Below are 24,619 nucleotides of genomic sequence, written 5' to 3' on the forward strand. Positions count from 1 at the left end.
GGCTAGCAGTCTGTGTGTTTTGATTAGACGAGTCCCCGAGGTCTCAAACGCATCTCAAAACACAGCCTCGGGGAGCACACGGCAAGCAAAGCAAGGCAAATGTCTGTGGAACAAAACCTTTTTTAATTAACTCCAACCTCCTATCCGGTGAGGCGCCAGGCAGCTGTCTGGCTGTGTTGAGCCAAACACAATATGAAGGAAATAATCTGCTCTCTTTGCACCTGTTTGCTGTGCCAATAGCAATTACTCGTTATATTGTCCCCAGTTTGAAGAGTACATAGGTGACACCTAAAAAGCTAAAAGTCGAGACAGTGCACTTACCTCCCCAGTTAACAAAGTTGTTTATGTTAAAGAGTAAAACGCTGAAAAGTTTGACCAACTGTAAAGCCGTCTCACAAATGAATCAGAGCTGAGCATCTTCATATATATTCACTGGTTTAATTAAAAGTGATATGGCACTTTATTTTCTCTCTAGCAGAGCTGCCTAGACAAAAAGATACTTCTAGACCTTACAGTTATTAACATTATAATTATTGCCTTGTTATTGCAAAGTGATGAATAATAGTGAAGAAAGTGAAATACCCAGTAGTATCCTTACAAATAATTTGAAAAACCAATGCACCAGTTTAGCTGTATTACCAAAATAAGTCTGTAATGCACCTGAAGTTAAGAATGGTGCAGGTGTTGGTGTGGCAATTAAAATGTTATTGCACTCTCTCTTCCAGACAAACACTGTAGCCTATAGTTATCACACAAAAGAGAGAGTATCCAAAGCTAGATACAAGCTCTGGCATTGTGAAACCCAGGAAATACAAAGTGTCCATTCTCTTTGTAAATTGTCTCCCCTTACACAAAGATCATTGACTCCTCGGCCGGCATCCTCACCAATCACAGATGCAATTTCCTGTTACCCATTGTGCAATGTATGTCTCTCAGATTTGTTGTGTTTATCCAACTGATTGAAAAAAACACTATACCAATGACCTGCTGCACTCTATACTTGTTGTGCTCATCAGTACGGCGATACTGGGTCTGTACATTGACACTAAATTACCCTTTATGAATGAACTTATGGAGGGTTTCAATTTGTAAGTGTCTGCAGAGTTGATTGAAACTGCAGCAATTGTAACCACTGAAAGAAAAAGACAAAGGGTGATTGTGTTAAAAGCATCGCCTTCTGCCTCTGATTATAAAAGTAAAAAAACAAAAAAAAAAACAACTCACTCTCACGAGCTGCAAGAGGATAGCTGATGTGGATAAAGAAATTACCTTTTTTTCATAAGGTGGAAAAAAAAAGATTGCAAACAGTGTAAAATGTGACTGCATCTGTTGTGTACCCTCATGATTACGTAATAAGCAAGCTGGTGGCATCCATCTCTTTCACTGAATGACAGTGGAGGAGATGGATGCAAATGGAAACTCTGGATAATACAGTTAGCAGGGAGCCACAGTCTACCTACTGTACGAATCGTGTTATTGTTCTTATTCAACTCTCAGAGGGTTCATGAGCTTTCCCAGTGCTGGCAATAAACTGATTCTTTGTTTGATTCGATAACTTCTTCATAGCTCTATCATTAAACACATAGCAAGTTAGATTAAAGATTCACTTTCGTTATTAAGACCATGTTTCTTTCTTTTTTCAGATTTACTAATGTACAAGTATTGATACCATTCGATTCTATTAATGTAGAAATACTCAGAAGAAAAAAAACATGTTTTCAGCAGTGCTTTAAAAATAGGCTCCTTTTGGCTTTTTTTTTTCAATCTATTTAAAATCCAAAGGCATCTGGCACTGATAAAAAAGAAGTTCAAAGATATAAAGCACAGGAAAAATCTAAGATTGAAACACAAGCACTTAAATTCTGTTCTTCTGTTGACCAAGCTATGCTGGATATCTATCTATATATGTATTTCTATATCTATCTATCTATCTATCTATCTATCTATCTATCTATCTATCTATCTATCTATCTATCTATCTATCTATCTATCTATCTATCTATCTATATATATATGTATGTATGTATTTCTGTTATTTCACTATCCTTTGTATTAGTCACGCCTGAGGGTCTCAGTTGGATCTCTGTGTTGTTTCATTTAAACTGTTCTCATCCATAAAAAGCTGAGAAACGATTGTCCTACACCAATGTCACAAAGACAAATTGTCCTACATTTACTTTATTGCACTTGGCTATAATGTGATTCTGATTCTCCCGGTGTGCTACTGGCAGTGAATCTGCCACATCAACATGCAATCTGTCCCCGGGAAGTCAATCCCTTCTTAATGACCAGCCTTTGGCAGCCTGAGCTCTCATTACTTTCATCCACAGCGCTCTAAGAGAGACATCACTTTTTAGATGTCAGTTTAATACAAATGCCCGGTCCAGTTTCTCATTAGGTATTAACATTTCAGATATACTGTCATTAAAAGGTGATTATATTCCATTATAATGGAGGTAACATCCAGGGCAGATCTCTGAGGTTGCAGCTTTAATAGGTATGGTGACCAATCAACTCTTCTGCTCATTGGTTTCCTGGTTAGTCTTACAGTACCCACAATCAATGTTTTTCCATGAGTGCAAGACTGGCCTTCTTTCACCACATTTCTCAGAATATGCAAACACGTTTTGCAGTTTGTTATCTCTGCTCGTGTGCTCACAAAGGTATTTTTACTTATTCTGTGCAGCTGGCCTCCTCAGCATCATTTATTTTCAAGGCCGACTGTGTGATTCCAATGTTGAACACTAGGGGATTTTTAACAAGGGTCAGACCTGATTTAAAAACCGATGTCTCGCAAACCTGAACCTCTGATTTTTTCTGTCACTTTTGGTGACTTCAGGAAGATGTGCAATGTGACGAAAAACCCAGCTGAGGTCAGTGTTTCTCCACTGGACGGCTCAGTGCGGACAGAGTTGCCACTGCCTAAAAATACTTGCTGCAAAAATGACTGTATTATTAATTAACACAAGTAGCGGCTACTCCTTTTGGAGGTGCAGGAAGCGTGCTAACTCCTGCCTAGCAGTTCACCAGCTGCTTAAATCGGCTGGTGCCTGATGCCCAAACTGCACAACATCCTGCGTGTGTGAGCGAGCTTTGAATGTAACAAAGGGAAGCGGGACAGGGGCCCGGGGTGCGCAGCGTCCCCTTTAAGACCGTTTTGGAATAATTAATGACGTCGCGCTGTAAACACGACTGACGCTCAGCTGCGTGGCCGAAGCATCCTCCGACCAAGAGCCCAAGACCTCTGTGTTTATTTCACGACGGGACTACTGGGAGGCATTAAAACAGCTGGGGTTCACCTCGACTCTCATATGCAGTCTCCAAAACCAAGACGACGGTGCTGCATCTGTCCTGCTAAGTGCCATGGCTAGAAAAACGGACATCCCCACCTCTTACTATGGTGAGTCGGGTTGTCTTTGTTGTAGGAGATTTTTTTCTGCCTTTGTACCCTGTAACGTTATGACAGCAGGATTTAACAATATCTTCTTTGGCCCGAGTCTTTATTATTAACCCTTTGCTGTGGCGTTCAGGGACGGTAGCTAGCTTGCACTATCAGCTGCTAACTACTGTAGGGCTATTTAAAGGTTGGCGTGAAATACGCAGTAACGGTATGACAACATTTCAAGCGGATATGTTGCCTCAAATAAGTAGAAGGACGTGTTTTCGAGTTTCGTTGCAGTATATGCTTCGAAAAGAATCCGTGCGTCTGGCTTTGATTAACTGCAGTGGTGTGATCTTTTGCCTTGCTTTGTTTACCAGGTGTAAAAGTGCCCACCATAGGAGAATAGTCCCATCTCCACTTTCTGCTCCACTTATTATGTCGCCTTTGTTGTTAACGCCGATGTATTTATGCTCTATAACTGCTGTATAACATCATGACAACGGGACAGCTTTGGGGTTTTAGTGGGAGCTGCAGTTAGCCACCATTATCGATTAATCTGCACATAATTCTGTCGACTAATTGATCAATTTTTAGTTAGAGAAAAAAAAATACCCGTCGTTTTTTTTTTTCTGATGCTCCAGATGATGTCATCAAATTGCTTTGTTTTGTCCTACACCAATCCAAAGCCAAAAGATGATCAGGTTTTATGATAAAAGACCAACTAAGTAGCTAATTAGAGGCAGGGTCGTTATAATATAATTTTATCATAATACTTAATGATATTTTAGTTGGAACAGTCAGATGATAATTCCTTCTAAAGCTTTTTATAAAGCTGACAATGCATTCGTGTGACAGTCACCTAATGCACTCGTCATTTGAAGTTAACTAGTCCCCTGCTCACTCTGTGTAATCCTTTTAATCTCGATTAATGCTCCCTGCTGTGATTTACAGGGACTTAAGCAAGGTAGGTCACCAGTGTCCACTCCTGAGAAGACAGTTTAGCCTATCTGACGTCCAACAACATTTGGGTTTTTAAATAAAATGTGCACGAATAATTGAGGTGTAGAGTTTTTTCATTGTTTCCTAATTTAGCATTGCAGATAATGTGTCTTATGGTAAAGGTTCACAGCAAGTTGTCCTTCGTCCGTAACAAAGGATATTTCTTCTCTCCCACTCTTTTTGCCCCTGCAGGCATATAATGGAATATATAATCCATGTGCAGATCCACTGTCCATTAACCCGCTTGAGTAATCATGTTGTTCATCAAAACAATATAATCCTTTATCAACACCAGATGCTACACAGACAGTAGAGTATTTTTTTTTTATGAAACAAAGAGTTCCCCAGCTAATACTATTTTTTCTCTCTATTGAATAATTGACCTTTTTTTCAGTAAATCTCACAGATTTACTCCTTTTTTCAGCTGGTACTATTGTGCTGTGTCACTACAGTGTCACTGAAATCCAGACAAAGCTATCTGCCACAGTGATAGGCCAAATCTTTGGCCCTTTTATGTGAGAAATGTGAGAAAGAATCAAAGGTATACCAAAAGATATGTTTCAGTTATTCAGTTCAACCGCTGGGATGATGCAGAACTTAATTTGATAGATGATATGTCATTCTTATCGATTTCCACACAGCCTTCTGCATCATTATCAAGTACAAATGCATTTTATCATGAATTGTTGACCAAACTGTACACAGTCGCAATGCCCACAAAATAACTCAAAGTAGCACAGGCATTGTCAGGTCTGCTCCTGACAGCTTCTAATGGGGATAGCTGCTGTGTTTTGTTTTTTCTTTTTTTTTCCTCCCTATATTCTGCCCCTGTTTGTCCCCCAGACCTCATGACTCCAGCACTCTGCCAGTCAAGACTGCAGCCTGTCAGCAGTAGTTGATTCTCAGTGCTCTCCACAGACATACAGCTCACCACTGGGAATGTCAGACCCCAGTCAGGTCTTGTTCACGATTTTAAGCTGGTACTTTGCAGCACATCATAAACCTGACATGTGTAAAATGCCATGAGTAACAGGCTAACTGAAGCAAACACGTGTATAATTTTGTATACATTATTGATGTACAGAATACGGTTAGCGTTTACTGTACCTGCATTTATATTCTATTGCATGAATGAATTAGAAGGCAGCAATTAATTAGGTGATGTAATTTAGCCTTAATAGCATCTAACCACCTAGTTAGTAGAGCTTTGGATGGAGTTATTGTGCCTCCCAGTGTTCAGGTCAGCTACTTTATGTCGTTGACTCCCTGGTGCTTTTATTCAAACGGCTAGCTTGGCAAAGGAGCAAAGTAAAGGTTTTTGGCTTTGTTTTAACAGACAAATTTAATACCAGAATACTGTACATCATGACATTGTTGATGTCACACTGTTACCTACCCTAATATAAAGTTGAGCTCGCTTATTAATGATCGTATTTGTAAGAAAAGGAGCAACATAATGCATAGAGCCATAATATCCTTCACATTCAGCTGTCCTATATTTGGTAATAGTCAGATTCAAGTGTTCTCTTGAGGCCAGTTTATTATATAACATTTCTAACTATGTAGCAAGTGTTCACTGTACTGCTGAAATGTTCAGTCAGTCAGAAAAATAGGAGAGTAGCTCATAATCATTCTGTGACAGCTTTGTAAGTAACAGTATAGATATGAGTTCCATTCACCACAGAAAGTGTTGAGTCGGGCACACTGTTAATTAACAAATTTCTCGCATGGGCAGCTTCCCTAAACGCTGCATTTTTATACTGAGTCAATGCAGACTCTTGACAGGAAGCTGAGGGCAATGGTTTAGAATCCAAACATTCACAGTATCTTCGTGTGAAATTGCAGTTGGAGAAGGTTGTGGCTGAATGGCCCATTTTGCACCCTAGACTAAGTGTTATTAAAGGCTTTTTAAGTGTCACTAATTCTCTCCAAATACCTGTTTCAAATAAAGACTAATGCTCACTCTGCAGAGGATTTTGTTAGTATTTATGGCATTTCTTCTCATTATTTTTAACAAGAGCATGTGCTTTTGTGTGCATTTTCTTAAGCAATAGCCATGCCAGTGCCTGAAATGTGAACTATATTATTCACACTTGTGATAGGGTGTGTCAGTAAATATTTTCTGAGATTCACTTTTGCATAACACTGGATGGCCGTTCATTTGAGTCTGCGAAAAAGACATTTAGCAAAGAGGTTTTTGTGGGCAAAACAAGCAGAATTGAAATCTCCACTTAGCAGAACAAATATAGTCAGTGTTTGTTTAGGACTAAAAGGCTAAGTGACACTGAAAGTGACTTATGAAACACGACCCAAAGATACACTGAAAAATAAAAGGGAGATGAGAAACAGCTCATGCCAGGCACACAGTCTTGAGTTGTTTTGAGTCTTGGGTGATCAGTGGAACTAGAAAAGACTGACAGCATGGCTACCTGTACTCAAACAATCCATGCATTTTCTGCCATTGATCCAGATTTGGATCACAAGGGCAGCAGTCGCTCAGACCTCCCTACCCCGGGCCACCTCCTCTGGCTCATCGAGGCTTTCCGAGGTCATCTGACAGGGATAATCTCTGCAGTGTGTGCCCACGTGGTTAAAATGTCTTACCTAGGAGGAGTCCACAAGGAATCCTAGTCAGTTTACCGAACCACCTCAAATGGTTCCTGCAGGAGTGCAGCTGTGGCACGAATACATGTGTCAGTAACTAGAGTTATTACTTCACACTTTTCTGAATGAGCATCAGTGTATTAAAGTGGGAGATGCTGATTCTCATCACAGTTACTTTACACTCAGCTGCAAACCACCCTAATTTACACTGGTGGTCACTGCCTGATAAGCCAGAAGAATGACATCATCTGCAAAGAGAAGAAATGTGATCCTGAGGCTGCCAATGCAGAAACCCTTTGCCAATAGGCTCCACCTAGAAATTCTATACATAAAAGTTACGAACCTAACCAGTGACAGTCTGCAAGTGTCACCATAAATGGGCCTGTCTTACTACCAACACGTCATCACTAAGGTTGTACTGTGACTGAATGGCCTGTAGCAATGAGTTATTCACCCCATAATCCAAAAACACCCCCTATAGGCACGAGGGGTGAAGTCAGATGTGTTTTCCAAGTTATCAAAGGTTCACCTAACAGATAGACTCTCCTCTCCAGCACCCCGGCATAGATCTTCCCAGACAGGCAGAGGAATGTGATCTCTCTGATACTGGAGCACACTCTCTGGTCTGGACTTACATGTGATGCTACAAAGGCTTGTCAATTAAGACAGCTCAGTAATATCCAGAGCCTGAAGAAACTGGGCTGTCATTTTGAATACTTAAGTGACCTCAGTCACAGTGATAGTTGCCAAATTGCTTCCATTACAGAAGGTGTGTCACTGAGATAGAGGAGATCCTTGTGTCACTATATTCTCAGCTGAAGTCTCTTGCCTTTCATGTCTGTGAAGGTTCTCAGTCATCCAGCTCATCGTAGTCTAAGGAGCTTGGAAAGAAAAGCGTCTGGACTTCTTTAAGTTGCTTGAAGGTGTTTCACGCATGGCACAACATAGAAGCGCCACCTCCACAGGACAAGACTCAGCGGTCCATCTGCAGCTAAAGGACAAAGGTCACTCTTTCGAGGATGCCAATGTTCCCATTCTGGACAGAGAAGACAGATGGTTTGAAAGAGAAGTGAAAGAAGCCATCTATATCCACTTTGAACAGAGGCGGTGGCTTATGACACCAACTGTCTGCCATCTATAATCCAGCTTTGAGATCCCTTCCCAGACGCCTTAACGCCCACTCACATCCTGGGCCATTTGACCTCAGGAAATCACATGACAGGGTGGGGCCAGGTTTCACAGCAGGTTCACCTGAAACTTTGGCTGATTGTGACCCACACCCGTTTTCACTCCTTGGCTCGCGTGATTAGGTAGAGGATCATTAGGGGGTCCATTGTCCCTCTCGGGAGGGGGGGGTGTCCCAGGGACTCTCTACCATTTGAACCTAGAACTGAAGAAGCTTCTCGGATGAGAGGTGAAACATCTTCAAGCAACTTAAAGAAGTCCAGACGCTTTTCTTTCCAAGCTCCTTAGACCTCTTGCCTTTCCTGAGTTACCTGATTGTTTGTCAGAATTCCCTCAAGGACGACTGAAAATCTTGCTCCAAGGCCTCACCAAACTACTCCCACATCCCAGTTTTCTCTTCAGCTACTTCTATATGCAAATTCCACTTAGCCTGTCGGTAACCGTCAGCTGCCACAAGCCACCACAGCTCACTTGGACTCCTTCTTTAGCTTGATGGCTCCCTTCACCTCTGCTGCCCACCATTTGGTTAAGGGGCCAACCACCTTGTGGCTGCTGCTCCTTACAGCAGTGTCGACAATGGACGTGTGGACCATGGACCACACTCTCTCAATGTCCCCAGCCTCCCTTGGAGAAGAGCTTTTGCAATTAGTATGCCTAAAAACAGAGAAGATGAGCAGAAAGTTTTGCATTTGAGACAGCAAATGTTTTTACATTTTTGCATACATGTGAATGAAGTTATTAAAACAATTATAAATCAATTTGCTTTAATCACCTAATATATTAATGGACTAATTATTACAGTACTACAAGTCAGGTGCTTGACATTTAATGACAGACTAAATTTAAAGACCTGGATTTTATTTCTGCGAAGCATTTCGTCCCTTCGAGCTTCAGCAGTTTGCCAGCCTTTTGTCACTTCAATGTGTTTTTCATTTTATTTAAAAAAAATAGTAGAAAACAGTGCATATGATGAAATTTTTTAATAGCAGTGTTACATCCTTCCTACTGTGCTGCTACTCATAAAAGCCCAATTGCATCATGCTTCACATAAAACTTGTTAAACTTTAATGTGTAAAGTGAGATGAGGCGCATAAACAGGAAAAAAAACTCATCTCAATTAGTCATTCAGTGATTACAGAAATCTTAAAATCTAATTTTCCTAAGTCATGCAAACAAGCCTGCCTAAAGGGTAGGATTATGTATGGTAACTTTTTCTGCATATACTAATTATCAGAGCTGATCAGTTTTCGTTGTCTTTAAAGGCTAAGGCTGCCTCCTACATCATATACCACTACAGAGGCACTGTAAAAGACACAGTGGGTAACTGCAGGAGTATGGCCTTTTTTTCTGTATGTATCAGTACGACACCCTAAATATGTGTTTTCTCACCTTGATTTACTGCGTATTTGGATATTGAGATCTAGCCTCTTACTCTTAAGTCTTTATAAATCCTGACCTAAGCCAGTTGAGCATGTCACTAATCTACAGTAGCAGTTGCGAGTCTCATGTCACAGAAACCCAGGGCTGCCACTGACATGCCTGTAGGCTCCAGCAGAAGTAACCAAGGTCACAAAGAATCAGCTACAATACTGCTACTTTTCTGCTTGGAGCAGCAGGCCAAGCTGTCAGCATCTGACACTCAGATGCTGACACCCCTCTCGGGGGTTGAATCCCAACCCGTGTCCCACTATTCTCACTGCTTGAAAGGATGTCAGTTACCACTATGTGCCCAGTAAATGCTCTTCATTTACTAATAGGAATTAACTCAGAGGACTAGCAAGTCAGATACTCCAAGTACAGTTCTTTACCATCTGCCAAGATTTAAGAGGATCCCAAGGGACTCCAGTAAGTAAACCTAAACCAGAGCTTGAGATGTTGTTGTCTTGTTACAATGAGGAGACAAGCACTTTAAAGGTTGTACTGTACTCCAAAGAGAGAAAGTACAAGAAAGGAAGAAATATGATTCTGTACAGAAGGGCAGTAGAAGAAAGGCAGAGAAAAAGGGTGAGATGATGCTACATAGAGATTTGCCCATTTTTCTTTCCTTTTTTAAAAAAAGGAAACAAGTCTTCTTTCAGAACAGATGATTGTGTTTTTTGTGGGAAACTGTAGGAGACTTGCAAGTTAATGTTTGGCCTCATGACCCTGTGTGGTCCTACGTGTGCATTTCCTGATTCAACAAACCTTGACAATAAACCTGTGCTTTACAAATAATCCTGGTATCTCCTTTTATAGTTAATCCACCCAAGTAGGTCTGTTGCCTCTGTGTCATGCAGAAGAAACCTGAATGTGTGTAGCTTTTTAAATAAAGACTACAGGAAAACACAAAATCCCAAAGCCATATTACTGATGTTGCTTTCCTCTGTGGATTGGCAAAAGCCAAGGCTTTGATCAAATATGAATGAATATACTGTACACAGCATTCAGACTTACAGACTATGCCTCCCCTGCTGAGCAACATCATTATGCTGAATTTTTAAAATTTCTGTTTTCTCTTTTTCTTTTTAACTACTGCTGGATCTAACACTCTAACCCAACGTAGCTCTGACAGAAGTGAAATCTCTCAGCACTTCACTCTCTCCGGCTCCTGGAAATGTGGAAATGTAGATGAATACAGAGAGTGAAAACAACAAAAAAAATAGTCCTTTCCAAATGGCTCCTCTGACCCAACCCATGCAGAGCACCTGCAGTGTTCGAGCTGTTTGCCTGACCACGGTATGAAAGAGGCCTGTGTTGGACAGTGGAGCCAGGGGACACTGGTGCCTGTGTCTGCCTGTGCTGATGTGTCTATATTGGATGTGTTTATGGCTACAAGCTGAGTAACCCTGGGAAGGGGAAGGGTGGAAACAGGTTAAGGGAAGTGAACAAGTTGTAGTCTGGAGGGTGTGTTATGCTGTACTCTGCAGTTAATATTTCCACCCATTTTATGTGTGGTAATCGATATATGATGTAGCGCAGTAAATGTGCGTGTAATCTCTGAGCAGATTTCCTAAAAGTGATGCAAAGGAGGTAAGTCTGCAGGTTATTCTCCTAAATTTTGAAATGCACTGAAATGAACTGCTTCTCTGACTTTTCTCTGAAGTTTTATCGCTCCAGGGCAGTTGTTAGATCTAGTTTGCTTCCAGCACTGTCACTTTGAAGTTGATTTTCTGTAGTCAGTGTTAGCACATCCTGTACTTCAGAATCTGACAGGAAATATGGGCCTTGAAGGTCCCATATCATACCCCTTTTAACACATTAACGCAAGTCTCACATATCTCCAAAATGTGTCTTTCAAGCACAGATCATTCTTTCTTCCATCTCTCTATATACTTTTTTTCTGTTCGCTGTTCCAGTGGCCTGTTGCAGTATCTGTAGCTTTAATTTCAGCAGGGCTACTGCTGCCTACGCCCTTTCGGGAAGACGTATATGCGAGTACCAGAGAACCAATGAGAGCAGCATTCACTTGACAGGACAGCAGCTGATCAGGAGTTAAGTCTGTTGCTTCTAACATTTTGTTTGAGAAGTTATTTTTAAATGTAAATACAGGATTTCAGCAGTGCAGTGGCTTGAAAAAGATGTTTTGTGTCAGTGAACTAATACGTAGTTAATTGGCCGCATCCAAGTCATTATTCTATGCTTGTTCCCTTCCAGAAGAAAGAGAAAAATGTGTATATGAGAACAGCTTTATTAGAAATGGAGCTGTATTGAAATGCAGTATATGTGAGCACAGAGAGGAGAAGGGAAGAGGCAAATGGAGAGGAAAAGAGCTGATGAGTTAATACACCCAGTCCTTTGCTTATTGGTTTATATTGATCGTCAAATTGTCCACAGATGTCCCTTAAAATGATATGTTTAGCATAGATCTGGCTTGTGTGCATTCACTAAACAATAAACATGTTGTTGGGTTCGGAGTTGGCAGTGGTAGTCTGTTCTGCTCTGCCACCTTGGTGAGTTTGATCTAGCAGGTAGAAACCCAGTTTTCCACCTCCTGCACTTTCTGGTTAGAGTAGTGTAAAAACTGGCAGCAGATTTTTACAGCTACCTTCGGTGGCTGCAGTCCACGATCATGGAGCTGGAGGTTGTCCGACTACAAAACAAGAGAATCTCGTAAGAGGTAGCTTAATGATATCCAGGGCTCCCACAACAGCGTCCTGGGGTCCTGCTGGGACTAGCTGGTCAATGTGCCTGAGTTTTCAAAACTGCATCAAGGGAATTCTGCTCTATTAAATCAGTCACGGACGTGGTGTGGAGGTGAATAAATGTAAAAGAAAATGTTCAAATTAGTCACCAGATAGACCTAGTTAGTCCGTTCAGATATACTCTGGGAAACAGTTGGACATAAACAATGGTATGGTGGCTTGGGGTCAATAAAAAAGTGTATCAGGCAAGTTGATTGACCATCCACTGGCACTGACCACCAACCAAAGTCACCCGTGATAGAAACTGAGTGAAATAAAACATCAGTGTTTTGTTTCTTTTTTTCTGCAGTCACTAGTTCATTTTAGCCTAAATAACAAGACTTGCATTAATTATTCAGGCTATGCAGCATCTTTTTTTAATATATATGTTGATGACACAAAAGAAACATTAATCATACAATAATCACAGGTGGAATACATGATATACCCACCACCCCGTCTTTCTGACACACATACAACAGGAGCAATCTTGGTAAAGTGAAAGAAAAGGTTTGTCTCAACTTGACAGCTCATTTCTGTTAGTGCAATGAAAATAGTAGTGTGTAAAAGGCCAGCAAGGGTCCTCATCACACTAGCTCTTCTACAAACTTAAACATGTAGAAAAAAAAGGATCTGCTTCCATCAACTGCTGAAACATCTTTTATTAGAGAGCAGAAGTTGCTTGTATGCAGATATACTGTTAATTTTATGATAAACGAAAGTGTTTTACTATTTTTTATGCATGTTCTCACCCCTCCAAATTATTCCATAAATCCTATTGCTGTGGGAGACCAGCCACGAATACAAGTGGAAATGTGGAGAGATGTTTCTGCCAAAGCCTTTGTCTGATCCTGATGTGTAATTCTTCAACCCATGAAGCCTTATTTTCTCAGAGCTCTCGATTACCACCATGATCGTTGGGCTGTGCATAAATCTTTCAGTCACAGAAGGACACGGTGGCATTATCTAACACTATGTCAATAGAGGAGACCAGCAGTTAATGCATCTAACAGCGACTCTAGCTGTCCCAGTGTAGCATGCCTGCCAGGCTTTTTCCGAACGTTTTTGACTACAGACCCCCATTCAGTCTGACTACGGCCAGCAAACACATCCACTCCACCAGACTCATCTCCTGCACTGGCAGACTGCAGCGCAGGCTAAACAGCCGTTATCTAATGCAGAGTCTGCTGGTGGCCCGGCATCGCTGATGATTTTCAACACTTTCTCTTAACCCTTCGCTGAAATCTGATTTGAGGGTCAGAGAAAGGTACAAAAGCCTGGTGGAAGTACTCAGGCTCGTGTTGTGAGTCAGGAAAGCAGCTAAAGCTAAATTTAGCTCAGGCACATATTCCTTCTCCTCAGTGCTACTGTGTTAGAATGAAGAGGTGTGAGATTTTTTTTTTTAGGTTTGGATATTTTATTCTGATTCTGTTTAGATATCTAGATATTAGGTATTTATTTTAGATATGAGTAGCTGAATATTTCTGCTATTGTAGAAATCAGGTTTTTAAGTTCCTACTGCAGCATTGTTTTGGCAGTTTGGGGTTTTAACCAGTGCCAGACCGCTTGGTCCCCCTGCTGTGAAAAACCTGGAAAAAACTGTGCCCCCTGACATTTATTGCACCACAATCTGTCTTCTCACCACTGACTCTCCTTGATCCCAGTGTGATTCAGCTCCACTCACCATATGGACTAACCTGTTTTCACCGCAATAGTTCCAGCACTGTGGAGACGGACACATATTTGTAATATTAAAATAAAATCTGTATTCGTACTAATAGTTGTCTTGTCTAATAGTCTAATTAGTTGAAATATTATGTTAATGAGATGAAATGATGCTGTTATAGGGAAGTGTTTCCCCAAACAAAGATTTTACTTTGGTCGGCAGCCCAGTTGTATTAACAACCACCCAAATATATTTGTTGACCTACTTTAGCATTTTTCTTTTATTTCATCACATCTATTTGAATGAACAGCATCATCTGCCTTCATTGGCTGCTAACCAGCTAACCCGGCCCTTACTGTCTACAGTTTCTTCACAGGCAGACAAACAAGGTCGCCTTTTTAGTGGTATTCAGTATTCAGAGAATCAGACTGCACACTCCCTTATTCTTATCTGTATCTGTATCTTTGGGCTACACCAAACAGAACCTGCAGCAGGTGGTGAACGGGTTTACGTGCCAAGGCTACAGAGAAAAACAAGGACTACTGGTGCACACTGCAGTCCAGTGCAGTCTACCTGACTGCAGGTGCAGATAAAGAGGATTATAATTGCTTCTCTCTTTGTCTGACATAAAGTACTTGGCAGTTAAAATATTTGTGGAGGGTCTCATAGTATTGCCCTGTTGTTAGCATTGATTATTTGAGCTTGCCTCGGCGATCGTGGCTCAAGAGTTGGGAGTTCGCTTTGTAATCGGAAGGTTGCCGGTTCGAGCCCCGGCTCGGACAGTCTCGGTCGTTGTGTCCTTGGGCAAGACACTTCACCCGTTACCTACTGGTGGCGCCAGTGTCCGGCAGCCTCGCCTCTGTCAGTGCGCCCCAGGGTGGCTGTGGCTACAACGTAGCTTGCCATCACCAGTGTGTGAATGGGTGAATGACTGGATATGTAAAGCGCTTTGGGGTCCTTAGGGACCAGAAAAGTGCTATATAAATACAGGCCATTTACCTGTTGTGTATCTGTTACATCATTTTAGCATTTCTGTGCGAGCTCTTTTGTGAACCTTACAGACTTCTTAGTTAAAAACAATAAGCTCAGCGTCGTCTTATTCAATAGCAGTGCGACAAAAGCTGCAAAGAGCACCTGGTTTTGTGACATTGTGTCCTTGGGTGAGGAATTCATACAATTAATCCAGAGCATCTACCATTTTTAGACCTAAAACACCACTCAAGTGAGTGACTTTCACTGATAGCCAAGCAGATGGCTGGGAACTGAAGTTTTTAACAGCAAGGACAAAGGGAAAGGAAACATTTACCTTCTCGTGTCAAATAATGTAGCATGAGGGGGACAGCTCGTAGTTTTTATTGCTTCTGTGACAAAGAAGCTGAAATGGTCATCATCACACCTACAGTACATCCTTTAAAACCTTTGATCTTCTTCTTTCCTCATTATCAGAATGGAAAAAAACACGGGACCCCTAAAACAGGTCTACGAGCGTTGTTTTTGTGTTCTCACAATACTGCGGTGATATCACAGTGTTATATTTCCACTGATCCGTGAACAGTTGATGTGTTTGTTGCCTCATATAACTGGATGTTTCAGATAATGTGGTCAAGAAAGACAGTGTGACATTTTCCTGATGCGTTTGGTTCTTATTATTTTAAAAAGGCCAGTCTCACACAGCATCCACGCTGGTTGGGGTTGTTATACTTCAGATGCTGGTGTGGTTCAATGTCTAGTGCTGTGGATATGTCTTGCTGTACTGCTATTTGATCTTCACTTGCGTGTGGTGCTATAAACATTAAACATGCGTGCGTCATCCTTAATTGTAGCTCAAAGCCCAGCAGTTGCTATTTCAGTCATTGAGATCTGTGTCATGCCAAGTCTGCTGCCATCACAACTATACAGTCTATTTAAGCAACAGCTAGTGAAAACGCTGGTCACCCACTTCCTCTGTTTTACTCTCGTAGTCCAGTGGTTCAGACTAGTGCCTGATGTGCTCAGGGTGCATTTATCTCTACAAACAGATATCTTGAATATTTTGGCAATTGACAAAATTTTTCATATTTGAAGCTTTCTGGTTTCTATTTGTAGTCTTGAGTAATGACCCACTAATGTTCAGCAGGCTTTGGTTGCATGCAGGTATGCAGTCTCTCTGGAAAACAAAAGAGGGACCGTTTTTGCTTAAATGTAATCTCGACCCACTGTCTGATGAACTTTTCACTTGTTATTTGTGTTTTTATGCTTCATGTACATCCATAAATGACAAATGGTTCGTTATTTGTGTGTAGCTTTTTTTGTTCACTTGCCGCAAGCCCATTTCTTTCCTCTTGGGTGATGGTTCTGGCATTTCTGTCCTTCAGACTGCAGCACTTTAGTAGAGGAAGTAAAGTGTTTTTTAAAGGACTCTGACTCATTTTACTGTCTTTCAGTGTGTTGTCATTATACTGCAATATTGGCTTTAGTAATCCCTCTTGTCACACCACATAGGAATAACACTACGCCAAACACTTTTTCAAGAGTGGTAAAACACTCACTTAGGGATCCGTAATGTAATCTGGCAGTTTGTGAGGAGCAGCTTCTGGGCTTTACTGAAAGACGGACGTGATACAGGTTGGTTAAAGATAAACTGAACATTTCATGAACAGTAGTAAACAGACTATAGAGGAATATGTATTTCTACAAATGCACAAGTGTACACAGTCCACTGATAGAAAGTTGAGCCAATGCTTTGTTCATTTCACATTAACCTCTGCAGTAACTCATGCACGATTGCAGAAGTTAATTCAAATGAATTAACTTTGACCATAGCTTCAATGTTCAGCTGGGCTCCTTCATTGTGTTAATATTTTTGTTTTTGATGTTGGGTTTCTGTTAAGTCACTTCCTGTTTTATTTTGTAACTCTTAACCTGCTTATACTTTTGCTAGTTTTACTTCCTGTTTTGACCCGTTTGTGATTGTTTGCCCCGTCTTCATTAGTGTCAGTTGTTTTTTTTTCGTATTTGACATTACTCTCCTTGTTAAGCTTTCTAGCTGTATGCTTGTGCTTATCCTCCTGTTTTGTAGTTTATCCTGTTTATTGTTTCATTTGTTCTTTGTGTTTTCTTGGATTTTCTCATCTTGTGACTATTTTTTTGTTTGTTATTTTGGAACTTTTCTTCAGACTTTATTGGCCCAAGGCAAAAGCTTAACACCATATGCGTTGCCTGCTCGGCCCAGTGAGTTGTACCAACACCCTGGACATTTTGCCTATTTTTGGATCTTGCCTTTTTGTCTGCCCCTGTATTGTTTACCTTCTTTGACTGCTTCTCTGCAAATAATTAAAGACTTTATTTCGATTTCACTCTCTGTGTCCTGCGTTCTTCAGCCGCGATTGTTCCAGTTTTTCAGGTAAAAAGCCACATCAGACGAAAGCGATTATCTTGATTTTATACTTACAGGGAGCACATTTTAGGCCTGATAATAGAACTAGCATTTAACACAAACATGCATTCCATTTCCTTTTTTCATTTAAGTGATGAATGCGGGGTTTTTCAACAGTAATGACAAATAAATAAGAGCTACAGAAAATGCAGTAACTTACTTTCTGTGCTCTAACGGTTGAGTTCCCTTGTTCAGGAGAGCAGAAAGCATGCTATACTTTGCAGTTTGATTACTAAAATGCAACATTACTATACGGTAAATGTTTTTAACCAAACAAAGTCAAACTGGCAATGCTCTTTGTGGAGATGTATTGATTTCTGGTCTTTTTAGTGGATACAAACATGATTTTTTGGGGGGAAATGTGGGTGTTCTAAAATAGTACAGTACATTAAGAACAGGCTGAATAATATGTATTTGCTATGTACAGTGTACTCATTCCTCACACTTTTAGAAGCAAAACTGGCTCATACGTCTGGACAGGATCAGCCTGGGAAAAAGGCAGATGGGAAATAGGCCCACTCATGATGCCCCGAAGTCTGCCCCAGCTGCTTGCAGATATTGCACTCCATGTGTGATGATTAATAGGTCCTCAGCAACACGTCATAATTAGTTTCAGCCAGGGTGCAGGCTACTTATAGACCAAAGAAGCAACCGATGATAAATACAGTTGCATCTGTTACACATACAAGTCAGAGTTAGGCTCTTGGGTGACAAATAGTGCTGCAACTGTGCTTCAGTTTCAAGTTGGGTCAAATGGGGAAGCCTCAGTATGACTTCGGATTAAGACTCGTTAAGATGATTTATTATACTTCCCTGTTCATATTGTTTTGGCCTTTACTGTACTGCCTTACTGTAGTGCTCCCACTCTGCCAGATTTGCTAGGAAACTTGCACTGTGAAATGACCTAGTTAGTTGGTGCTGACCATTTGAATGCCACAGCAGGTGAACATTTTCATTGCCTATGCTGTAATAAAGTGTTTTCACAGATTTTTTGCAAAATTATCCTGCTTTTGTAATGTTTCTTTTTGCTCTACATTTTTGCTCAAAAGCAGAGGCATCATAAAAACTGTCATCTGACTTAAAGAATACTTTGTCTGATTTCCTGTAGCATTATCTCTGTGCACTGTTTGCTAACTCTGTCAGTGAATAGTTGCTTCGTTTGATTGCTCCACAGTATTGTTACTAATTTGTCCGTACTGTTTTTTGTCTTATAGGTGAACCTCGCAAGTTTGACCCAAACTTCAGAGGGCCTGTTCAGAACAGGTACTCAGCATCTTCAGACTATTGTGTAAAATACATTTACAGACACACTTTGAGACATTATAACATCACCCTCATTCGATAGTTTATAACAAGAAGCTAATTTTTATTCACCTGGAATGTGTAAGACAGAAGACACCAATACAACTTTTTAGCGTAATATGCATTTTTTATTTTGATGAACTGACCTTCCAAACATCTGACTCCTTACATGTGTATTGAGTTTGCTCAGTGTATCATTTTTTGGGCGCACACTGCTGTTTGAGGCTGACAGATTGATTATTTGTCATGCTACATTAATAAAGACTGAGGCCTGAGTGCTGGCAGATCTCTCCACTCCACCACACAGATCAATGGCCATAAGTCAAGCTGGTGGCTGGAGTTAACCCAATGACACACATTAGCAGCCAGCCAGACACACACGAAACAGATGTACACACAAGAGATTTCATGATAACGAGTACTCTGTCTCCAGGCTCATGGAACAAAATGTTCACATTACTAAGTGTTAACATTATACGAAAATGCACTGAGGCTCTTATTAGCTTTTTTCAGCTAGTAAAGTGATAGCAAATACTGAGCTTGACACTGCTTATGTCTGTAGTAGCCGCTGTCTGACATATTACGTGTGTGGAAAAAATAAATATGATTCAGTAGCTTGTAAAACCACCTTTAGCAGCAATAAGTTGGAGTATTTGTTTTTGTCAGATTTTATCGGTTTCTCACATCATTGTGGATCATTTAGACCTGCTCTTCTTTACAGTTTGAAGGCATTTGTTTATGCACAACTTTCTTAAGGTCCTGCCATAACATTTGAGTTAGGTTGAGGTCTGGACTTTGACCGGGCCAGTGTGACACCTTGATTCTTTGCTCTTCAGTCATTCTGTTGTAGATTTTCTGTTGTGCTTGGGATGATTGTACGGTGGCCCTGAGAGGCCAAACGGAGTGCAACTTAAGAAAACACCAACAATAAGAAAAAGGCTGCAAAAGCACACAAAACACAACTGAAATAGGAAAAACAGATTTCCAAAAGCACAAGGGAAGTGTTTCTGGGGAGACAATAACCCGACGGACCAGTTGCAGGAATCAAAACATGCTAGGTAAGTGTGTTTTAATTTCACAACTCATTTAATACTGATGACGGAGTTTTAGGCTAATAGTCAGGCTAACACACTTACCTCTAATCTTTTCTTTCATCACAAAACCGATGGATCCTCCACTTCTTTTAAGTGTCTCCCAGCGCAATTCTTAGCATGTTTGGGTTCCTGCAACTGGTCCGTCAGGTTATTGTCTCCCCTGAAACACTTCCCTTGTGCTTTTGGAAATCTGTTTTTCCTATTTCCGTTGTGTTTTGTGTGCTTTTGCAGCCTTTTTCTTATTGCTGGTGTTTTCTTAGCTTGCAGTCCGTTTGGCCTCTCAGGGCCACCGTATGATTGTCCTGCTACGTGACCCAGTTTCAGCCAAGCGTTAGTCACTGGACAGATGGACAGCTTCACTTTTGACTCTAGAATACTCTGATATACAGTGGAAGTTGACTCAATCAAAGCAAGCCTAAACCGTCATACCTCCACCACCATGCTGATAGTTGGTTTTAGTGCTGAGATGCTATGTTTGGGTTTTGCCAAATGTCCAAAACACATTGTTCCAGAAATCTAATTAATTTAGATGCAACTTAGCAAACCTAAGCTATACTGCCATGTATTTTTTAGAGAGAATAGGTTTTCTCCTGGCAGCTCTTCCAAACAAGCCATTCTTATCCAGTCTTTTTTCTAATTGTGCTGTCAAGAGCTGCTAATAAGCGTCTGCTAATGCTTGTAGAGTCTGAGATGTAGCTCTTGGGTTGGGGGGGGTTGCAATTTCTCTGAGCACAGTCTGATGTTGAGGTGAAATTACTGGGACTTCAACTCTCAGGAAGACTGGCAACTGTCTTGAATGTGTTCCATTCTACAGGAAGAATGATAGACTTGAAATTGTTTGGAAATGTCCTTCCAAAATAATGGGCAGCAGCAATAGCCACTTTAAGGTCATTGCTGAGACTTTCCTTCTTGACATTGTGTTAATATTAACTTCAAAATCCAGACCTGAAAAATTCTAAAACGTCTGTTTTTATAGAGGCGGTCACGCTTGCTGGTGAACTGACATTTGATATTTAATATTTTCACATAGGGCTTCTGCGTTTTTGTTAACCATCAGTTAACCATTCATCAGAATCTCAACTAAAAGCTCACAAAACCATTTCAACGACATCAAACAGCTAAAACAGCAAACAATTAAAGAGCAGGTAGACGTCTCCCGTTCACAGCACGTACATGGGTGCTGAAAGCCGACATCTCACAGATTCAGAAACTACAAGTTTCGTCACTTTCATTCCAGAATTCACTGAACCAGCAGCAAAAGAAGACGAAAACTACGCTCCATGTTTGAAAGACATTGTCATGAATTCCCTCTTACTTTTGCTGTCTTATTTCCTGCATAGCTCTATCACTCAGTGTGCTTTGAGACCAGATTTCCATCAAACAGCTCTATTTTCTGCATTATTCATTTGCTTGTTATGCACCGGTCTACCATTGCTGTCGGACGCTGTTTTTTCCCCCAAAAGTGACTCTGACAAGAAAGCCTAATTTCTGCTATTCAATACCAAAGAAATGTTAACTTTCACAAATCATGCCAAATTTTGCAAAACGCTTAGCTGTGTATCTAATAAAACCTGGGCAACTTTCTCTGCTTCGTTTCAGCAGCATCAAGCTTTGTCCATATGTTGATTCATATTGTTTTAAGACAATTACTTTGTGATCTGCCGCAGCACATTTTCAAGGGTGTTATATGCTATAAAAGACCAGACCAGAAAAACTCCTTTATATTTTTCTGTGTTTTATCCTCAGTTAGTTTGACACAATGGCATTTGCTGTGATGCTTGCACCTGTGATGAAGTCTCACAAGTGTCAGCTTTACTTTGATACCAAGATATTTTACACAGAGTTTGTAATTGCAGAGAAAAAGTCAGTTCACGTTGGGCATGTCATTTTAAAGCAGGGAGGGGGGGGGGGGGGCTAAAGATGGGAATAAAGATGTCATTTGTTGTTATTCATCAGAGGTTGTAATTACTTGATTATATAACCTGCAAGAACAAGATGATTGTTATTATGTCCTGATACATAAACATGTAAAAAGGCCATACTTTCTTTTTCACATGGCTGTAAATCTGATGAAAAGATTTTATATTAGTAGTGTCTTTATCCTTCCTCAACCTGATAAATTAGATTTATACTGTAAGAAAACCTTTTTTTATTACAATGGCAGGTGGAATTTTGCAATGAAGCAAAACTCCTTGAGGGTGTCGCTGTAGGCTTTTCTTGAATTAGTCATTTTCAGAGATAATGTAGGTTTTTACCTCTTTCATGTTCGATGTCAGACTGGCACGCTGCTGCGGAGGCATGTTCCAGTTCTCCTGTGCCTCTTTATCCCACCCTCTCCAGCCCATTTCTCCGCTACTGGTGGGTGAAGGCACCAAGGATACTTTGATGTTTCTGTGGCCCTAAGGCTTTTCTTAATGAGAACTGGAAGAGAACCAACTCTGTGGTCGTCTTGTTTTCATGCAAGCTCAAAGCCAAAATGAAGTAACCATATCTGTTGATTGAGCAGTCCTCTGCAAGCTACACAGAAGTGGGCATGCTGTAGTGCTAATTTTATTTGCCTATAAGAGTCAAAGATGCAGTCATTGCCACATCTGCACCACTCTAATTTAGTCCTTTTTATAATTAGCCCTTCAATAAATGTGCCTTTAAACTTTGCTTCCAATTCTTTCTCTTCGCCCACTACATGTGACAACTTGCCTATCTGGGCCTAATGTTTGTCAGGAATACTGTTCACTTGGAAAATTGTCCCTAATGGCTCTCATGACCATGTGAAATATCCCTTTTGTGTGAAAATCTGGCCCTCCTTCCTGTAAATGTCTGTTACAAAGGAGGGACAGTCTGGCAGATTCACACCACAATGGCACCCACGCTATTCTGTGGCACTTCTGCCATCTGTGTCACCTTGGCTCCTGCAGAATATCAGCCTTGCAAATATAATACTGACACAAAAGTTTCCCGCTGCACTGACAAAGGTTCCAGGACTGATTTTTTTTCTTGCTAAGCAGTACTGCATGCAAACAGAGTCCACAAGCAGAGAAAAGTGTTGGTTCGTGTGAAGGTATGTGTAAGAGACATCTAAAGAGATCTAAAGCTTGGGATTGAGCCCAGGTTGGAAGCCAAATAGATTTTGTTTAATTATGTTTTCCTGAGATAAGAGAACGAAGCTGAATTGTTTTCACTCTGCTCACTTTGTCAGCTTCCTTTCAACACTGACCGTAGCACGTTTCAAAGGTCACTTTCTTTTAACGCCGAGTTGCTGTGTTTGCACTTTGGCCTTCTTTTTTTTAATTGCAGTTGTTTCCATATGAGGGGAATGAAAATCACAACAGACCTACAGTAACAGTCATATTAAAGTGACGATGAAGCGATTTCAGCTTAAGACTCCCAGCCCTCATATCTTCCCAGCTCATCAAATAGGATGTGTGACTGAGTGATAGCTAACTTATTTACCAGCTGGAGGATAGAGAGGGATTCAGAGGCAAGGAATGCAATAATTGCCATAGCAACACTGACAGCTCTTTTTTGAATTAAATGAAACGATACTCTCTTGCCTCCCTTTGCTGGTAGTGTAGCAGGTTGTCTTTGTACACTGCATACCCACTGTCAGTGTAAAACTGCCGCTGTGTTCACTTGGGAGAGCCGTGCCCACTTCAGTTGCCTTTGTTCCTCTCTTATCTCCAAAAAATAATTGCAGTGCTTCCAGAAAATGGTTTACACCTCAAAATATTTCACAAGTGCCAAGTGTCTATTTAAATTATCAGTTAAATCTCTCAGTCAAGTCACTCTCTGAATTCATTGTCTCATCTATAAAATGCCAGAAAGTTGTTTCAAATTGTAACACAATTTTTAGGGAAGTATCTGTAAAAAGAGAATCTCCCAGTTTCCATCACTCCATAATCAAAATATTGATCTTGAATATGAAACCAGATATGGTAAAGCCATCTTTAAAAGCACGGTCCAGGTTTTGAGTGGCTAAATCACGTTTTGTGTTTGCAATTATCTGCAGTCTTAGTGCAGTTCAGATAATAGAGATGATAATAAAGTCATTTTAAAACCGGAAACAATGAGTATAGGCTGCCTTGCTGGGACAGAAGAGATTTCCTGCCCTCTGTTTTCAGCAAGCTACCACCGCTGTTAAGACAGATTGTGAGCTTTACCGCAGTTATTAATGCAGGGCTATAAAAATGATCTGCTAATTGCACTTGAAAACAGTCCTAAATCCTTTGCAATCCAAGCTTAAATTAAACAGCAGAGCCTAAATCTCAGAGTCTAAGCTAAGCATACAGTCTAAATAGTTTTGCTTGTTTCCCTAAAAATGCTTTCAATTTACTTCACTCACTGTAAACACATTACTGTCTATTTAAGCTACTCTCCCTGTCTCCATGGGTTCCTCCACATTGTGTATTATGTCTGTACATCAGTGCTTCAGTCCTTACTGCCTGCTTGGTAATTGTGAAGTAGTGTTTGGAGGCTGAAGAGCAGTAGTGCCTGTAAACAAGCGTGTAACCACGCTGCATACAAAACAAGGACAGTTCACTTGTTCAAAGACGTACACAGAGGAAACACTGCACTTCTCTGAGTTTAGGCCTCCTTTGACCTTGGCTTTGAAATCCAGAGGAGATGAGGGTCTCAAGTCAATTTCATTACCATATGGTGTAAAGGGGAGGTTATGCATGTATGGTACTGCTGGGCACGGTAGATTAAACTTGGCTTCATTCATGGCTGAGGCTGGCACTAAGAGGTTCTGAAAACAGCCTGGATGGACAGCATTTTTAAAAAGGAAGGCGGGGGCGGGGGGAGGAAGCTTGTTAT

General features: G+C 40.8%; 1 protein-coding gene across 2 annotated transcripts in view; it reads left to right on the forward strand.

Annotated features, from left to right (window-relative positions):
- Positions 1–3,022: 3,022 nt before the first annotated feature.
- Positions 3,023–24,619, forward strand: part of slc44a5b (solute carrier family 44 member 5b) — a 41,881-nt gene continuing 20,284 nt past the window's right edge. Inside the window, exons 1-2 of one of the 2 annotated variants that reach the window (XM_031756537.2) lie at positions 3,023–3,400; positions 18,626–18,674. In XM_031756537.2, coding sequence (XP_031612397.1) covers positions 3,364–3,400; positions 18,626–18,674 — 86 coding nt within the window. In that variant the 5' untranslated portion in view covers positions 3,023–3,363. The remainder of the gene's footprint in view (positions 3,401–18,625; positions 18,675–24,619) is intronic. The other variant, XM_031756538.2, reaches the window with a different exon arrangement.

This window comes from Oreochromis aureus, linkage group 23, assembly GCF_013358895.1.
Source record: "Oreochromis aureus strain Israel breed Guangdong linkage group 23, ZZ_aureus, whole genome shotgun sequence".
In the NCBI taxonomy this organism is placed as follows: Eukaryota; Metazoa; Chordata; class Actinopteri; order Cichliformes; family Cichlidae; genus Oreochromis; species Oreochromis aureus.